Source organism: Henckelia pumila, chromosome 1 (genome assembly GCF_033568475.1).
Source record: "Henckelia pumila isolate YLH828 chromosome 1, ASM3356847v2, whole genome shotgun sequence".
Lineage (NCBI taxonomy): Eukaryota > Viridiplantae > Streptophyta > Magnoliopsida > Lamiales > Gesneriaceae > Henckelia > Henckelia pumila.
Window position 1 is genome coordinate 167,854,428 of NC_133120.1, and position 5,167 is coordinate 167,859,594.

Genomic DNA, 5,167 nt, shown 5'->3' on the forward strand with positions numbered 1-5,167 from the left:
AAGATTCGTCTCATAAATATGATCCTTGAGACCATCTCATAGAAGTTTTTGCCCTCGTTTTTCATCTCAAGCCCATGTTCTCTCCACATTTTATTTTTATATGTATCATATTTCGGGAAAATTGCATATATCACCCCTGTGAAATCCTGAGTTTGCTAATAACTCCTTATGAAATTTTTTAAGCTAATAACCCCTTGTGATTCAAAATTTGTAGCATACACACCATTTTCAGTTAAAAATTGACAAAAATACTCTTACTTAAATAAATAATTAAATTAATTTTGTTTTATAATTCTATATTTAATTGAGTAAAATAATCAAATTTTATTTAAATAACTATGAAAATTATATATAATTATTTTATCATAATATTTGTCATACACGAAATATATTTTAATATTAAATTGTATTATAACATTAAGGACATTTTATCATTTTTTAGCCAAAAGGGGTGTATGCTACAGATTTAGAATCATAAGGGGCTTCTAGCTCAAAAAAATTTCATAGAAGATTATCAGCAAACACGCGATTTCACAGGGGTGATATATGCAATTTTTCGATCATATTTCACACATTGTGTGTGCGTGTGTAGGTAGTTAGTAGTAATACGCGAAAAAAAACAAAGAAAAAGAAGAAGAAAAGCACTGGGTCTTAAAGTAATTTTCCAAACATGAGGGCCACAAATGCCATATATTGATAAAATCTATTTCAATAACCAGTTGATTCCCGAACCGCGATCAATTCAGGCCTTTTCTCGAAGAACTAAAAGGTATGGAATTTAACCCAAAATTCTATCTTTTCATGTTTTTTGATGTTTCGATGTGTTAATTTCTGGTTTCTTTCTCTTTGTGTGGAGATTCGAGGTATAATTTAGGGATACCGTAGTGTTGTATTGTCACCCTTCGAGTAATTTTTTTTTTCCAGATTTTGCCCTAGAGAGAAGTAATCTTGATGATTACGTGGATCCTATTATTTGGCATCAGCCCCGATGATTTCAATTCTTGGGAAAATATTGGAAATCAAGATTTACCGATTTAAAAACGACATTTTGAGAACCGAGAACAATTTAGAAATTTTTCTTCTTTAAAAAAAAGGGGAAAAAAAAAGAGAAACGAAACCTTCAGGCTTCACCCCTTATATTTTCTTGATTACGTTGTATGGAAAATGGTGAAATTTTGTTCAACAATAGGAATTGGTGTTTTTGGGCCCAAATTGTGGATGATTCTGTTTCGGGTGTAAATTCTGGAGTTAATTTCTAATTTCTCCCGTTTATAAAAGTTGGTTAGTTAAAGTTAACTTGATTGAGCTTTCCATGTTTATTAATTTACTTTAATTTCATTCTTCAGTTTCTTTCATACTTTTGCTTTTAGCATGGCTGGCAACAAAGATGAAGGTGGTGGTCAGGATGCGGCAGAAAGGATCAAGGTCGCTGCCTTGTCAGCTGCGAAGGGTCTTAGCCGAGCTCAGGCCGAGCGTGCGGCTGCAGCAGCTGTTCGGAATGTGAATGCATATGGGCAGAAAGAAGAAGGACCTAGTAGATGGCAGGAGAGGAAAGAAGCCAAGAGGCAAATGTACTTGATGAGTACTGAGAAGCAAGTGAGATTGGGTGAAAGGAAGGATAGCAAGAGTTCAGTATCGATAACTGGTGCAGTTTCTCAATGCCAGAAATGCTTCCAAACTGGACATTGGACTTATGAGTGCAAGAACGAGAGGGTTTACATATCAAGACCATCAAGAACACAGCAACTTAAGAACCCGAAGCTTAGAATGAAGGTTTCAATTTCGTATGATTTGGATAACCCTGATATCCCAAAGGAGGAAAAGGCTGAGAAACGTGTGAAAAAGAGCAAGAGGAAGCATAAGTCCAACACTGGGTCCGATAATGACAGTGAGGCTTCGGTGTTCGAATCTGATAGTGATGCATCCTCAGTTACAGGGTCAGATGATTCTGCAGGGGGGAGTGAGTCAAGTTATAGCTCATCAACTGATTCAGAGGAGGAGAGGAGGAGAAAGCGGAAGAATAAAAAAAAGAAGCTAGGAAAGAGAAGGCATAGGAGGTATAGCTCCTCGCCGGAGTCTTCTGAGTCATACTCAGCTACAGAATCTGATTCTGATGACAAGAGCAGCCGGAGAAGGAGCAAAAGCAGGAGGCATGGCAAAAAGCACTGAGAGGTTGGCTGGAACAAAATATGATGTTATTATGATTTCTCCTCCTGCAGACGTGGCGACCCAGTGAAGCATTTAATATGATGTCTGTAGAAAGACCTGAAGAAATACAATTTCAGACATGTTTTTGTTTAAAAACTTTCTTGTCTTCTAAACTTGGATAATTTGTTGGACGAAGTCACAGGAAAGATAGTCTTTTTCCTATGATGGTTATTATGCAGTATAAATTGTCTGTATTTTTAAGTTGGGGCTGTATGGCTATGTGAGATAGAGCCTCCACGACTAGGAATGCTTAAGGGGTCAACCGGACCGGTTCCGAGTCCATAATGGCCGGAACTGGTTGGAACCGGTTCCACGGTAACTTACCTTGGAACCAATTCGAATCTATCTCCGGTTCGATGGCAACCGGACCGGTTCCAGTCCGGTTCCAACCGAACCGTGCACATATTAAAAAATAAATAAATTTCTGGCCGCTCAATCGGTGAAGTTCAACCGATCGAGTGAGGCCAGTTTTGCTTCAAACCCGAGAGCTGGGATTTGTTGCTCCCTCGATCGGTGAAGTTCAACCGATCGAGCGAGGGTAAACTTTTGTTAAAAAAAAAAATTTGTTGGTTGTTGCTGCTTATTTTGGATATCTTATTTAATTATGGTATTTTAGTAAACGAGCCCCGGGGTCCCACAGGTTGAATGATTTATTCTTTATTAGATGATTATTATCGAGGTCCTTACATAACTTGAAACGTTTAATTTTACAATTAAAATCTAAAATTCATCACGATTAACTAAAATATACTTCGAATACTCTGGTTCTTCGTCGGAGCTTGAACTTTGAAATTCGTCGAATGCTCCAGCGGTCCTATTTTTTTTTTCGGCTGCAAACCAGTCTTGGAGGCATGTCAACATACTAAGTGTTTCTGGCTTTAAATTAGTTCTTTGATCACCAATGATTCTTCCACATACTAAAAATGCCGATTCCGAAGCAACACTAGAACTTTGAACGGCTAGGACGTCTCGTGCAATTGCCGCTAACACTGGATAAAGCTGAGAATTTACTTTTCACCAATTTAGAACATCAAAACTCTCGGTAGTCTCAATATACTGGCTCAGATAAATTTGGATCTCATTGTAATTAGTTGTTGTAGTTTTTCCCTTCAACTTTTGTCTTTTCAAACTTTGAAAGAAGTTGATTGCTCCACTTTTGCCTATTTCCATCGGTGTCTCATCCGACTGTGCACTCGGTTCACTCTGTTCTCTTGCATACAAATCAAAATTTTTTTGGAGAGAATGTGTTATTGACTTCTTTTGATCGTCAGCATTCTTCCCAAGAAATTTAGCGTAATATTCAAAAAATATGTTTAACCCACCTTGGCTTTGACTAGGATCAAGTAGTGTTGCTAAACCATGCGAAATTGGGATATTCTCCCAATATTTCAAAAATTTATCTTCCATATTAGAAATAAAATCATGCTTAAATGAATCACCACGATGTTCCATAAATTTAAAAATCATATTGAAAATCAAAAGCAAAAACATGGGAGAAGTGGGGTAGTGAATGCCAGAAAATGTTTCGGTTACTTCTTTAAAAATTTCTAACAAAGAAACAACATGACTCAAAATATTCCAATCATCATCAGTCAAGACTAAAGCATTTGCAGCAATATGATTATAGTATGAAGTAACTAAATCTTTAAAACGCAATAAAGTTTGAAGCAAATGATATAAAGAATTCCATCGAATATCAACTAGTTCAGGAAATTTTTTAAATCTAATCCCATTTGATTCCACTAGTTTTTTCCAATCACGTCCATATCTTCTTTCACGTAATAATTTTCCACATGTTTTGAATTTTTCTATTACAGTACACAAGCGATCATCCAATACACATTTAACTCATAAGTTGATAACATGACAAGCACATCTAACATGAAGCAACTTTCCATCTAAAATCGGTTTTAATGAATCCCTTATGTATCTAACTGCTAGAGTATTGGCACTCGCATTATATAATGTAATAGACATTATTTTATTTTGTATTCCATAATTCTTAGCAACATTACAAACATATCTAGCTATAGTGTATGCATTGTGTGACGATTCTAAATAATCGAGTGATAAAATTCTTTTTTGCATACACCAAGTTTCATTAATCCAATTACATGTAACAACAAGATAAGATTCAAATTTAATATTAGTCCAAATATCAGTCGTCAAACTAACTCTACACGAAATATTTGAAAGATGCGATTTTAGTGTTTTCTTATATTCTTTATACATATCGAAACAATATTTTTTAAGTGTATGCCTAGAAATATTATGAAAACCCGGTTGAATAGTACTAGTAAATTCAACAAAACCTTCTTGTTCGGCTAGTAGGAAAGGTTGACAACATTTCGTAACAAATTTAACAATGGCTTTTCGAGAAATATCTTTAGTAATCGTAAAAGTTCTACCACTTGAAGGATTAATTTGTTGTTGAGTTGGTTCTCTACCGAATGGTTATAGAGTATCCGGGTCAAGTTTATGTACCTTAACTAAATGTTTTTTCAAAGTACCAGTACCACCGGAACCACCACCAGTTTTGTAAGAATATTTTGTTTTACAAATTTTACATACGGCAAAAGAATTGTTCGTACCTTGTTGTTTGATATCAAAGTGATCACAAACTTTACTTCGTTTTGCTCGGCTTGTCGTCGTACTCGTTGAAATCGTGTTGCTTTCCCGAGCGGAAGATGGTGTCCCGACATCTAAATTGGGGATTTGCATTGCTTCTTCCTCCTCGTTCCCGGGTTCGACTTCATCAAAGTCGGGTATATAGAAAAAATCTTGACCAAGATCGAAGACACGTTCACCACCACGACCACCACCACGGTTTGAAGATGATGTCATTGAATGTAGAGAGAGTAGAATTTAAATAAATATATATTTGAGATATAATTATAGAGAAAGTAATTAGAGAATTGTGAGAAAATTGTTGTGTCAAAATAATGAAAACTATCTAGTA

General features: G+C 35.7%; 1 protein-coding gene across 2 annotated transcripts; it reads left to right on the forward strand.

Moving 5' to 3' along the window:
- Positions 1 to 657: 657 nt before the first annotated feature.
- Positions 658 to 2,370, forward strand: LOC140875562 (uncharacterized). Of its 2 annotated transcripts, none has more exons than XM_073279278.1 (2): positions 658 to 769; positions 1,347 to 2,370. In XM_073279278.1, exons 1-2 carry the CDS (start codon positions 684 to 686, stop codon positions 2,167 to 2,169), a joined length of 909 nt encoding a protein of 302 aa, XP_073135379.1. In that variant the 5' UTR covers positions 658 to 683; the 3' UTR covers positions 2,170 to 2,370. The 2 variants fall into 2 exon arrangements, with proteins under 2 accessions (XP_073135379.1, XP_073135380.1); XM_073279279.1 differs by having other exon boundaries at positions 685 to 769; positions 1,371 to 2,370.
- Positions 2,371 to 5,167: the final 2,797 nt, after the last annotated feature.

Excerpts from the sequence above, each read along its gene's own strand:
- LOC140875562 (XM_073279278.1), top strand. The coding sequence starts at position 684 with ATGCCATATATTGATAAAATCTATTTCAATAACCAGTTGATTCCCGAA. Across the intron at positions 770-1,346 it reads TTTTCTCGAAGAACTAAAAG|TTTCTTTCATACTTTTGCTT; the intron begins GTATGGAATTTA and ends TTCATTCTTCAG.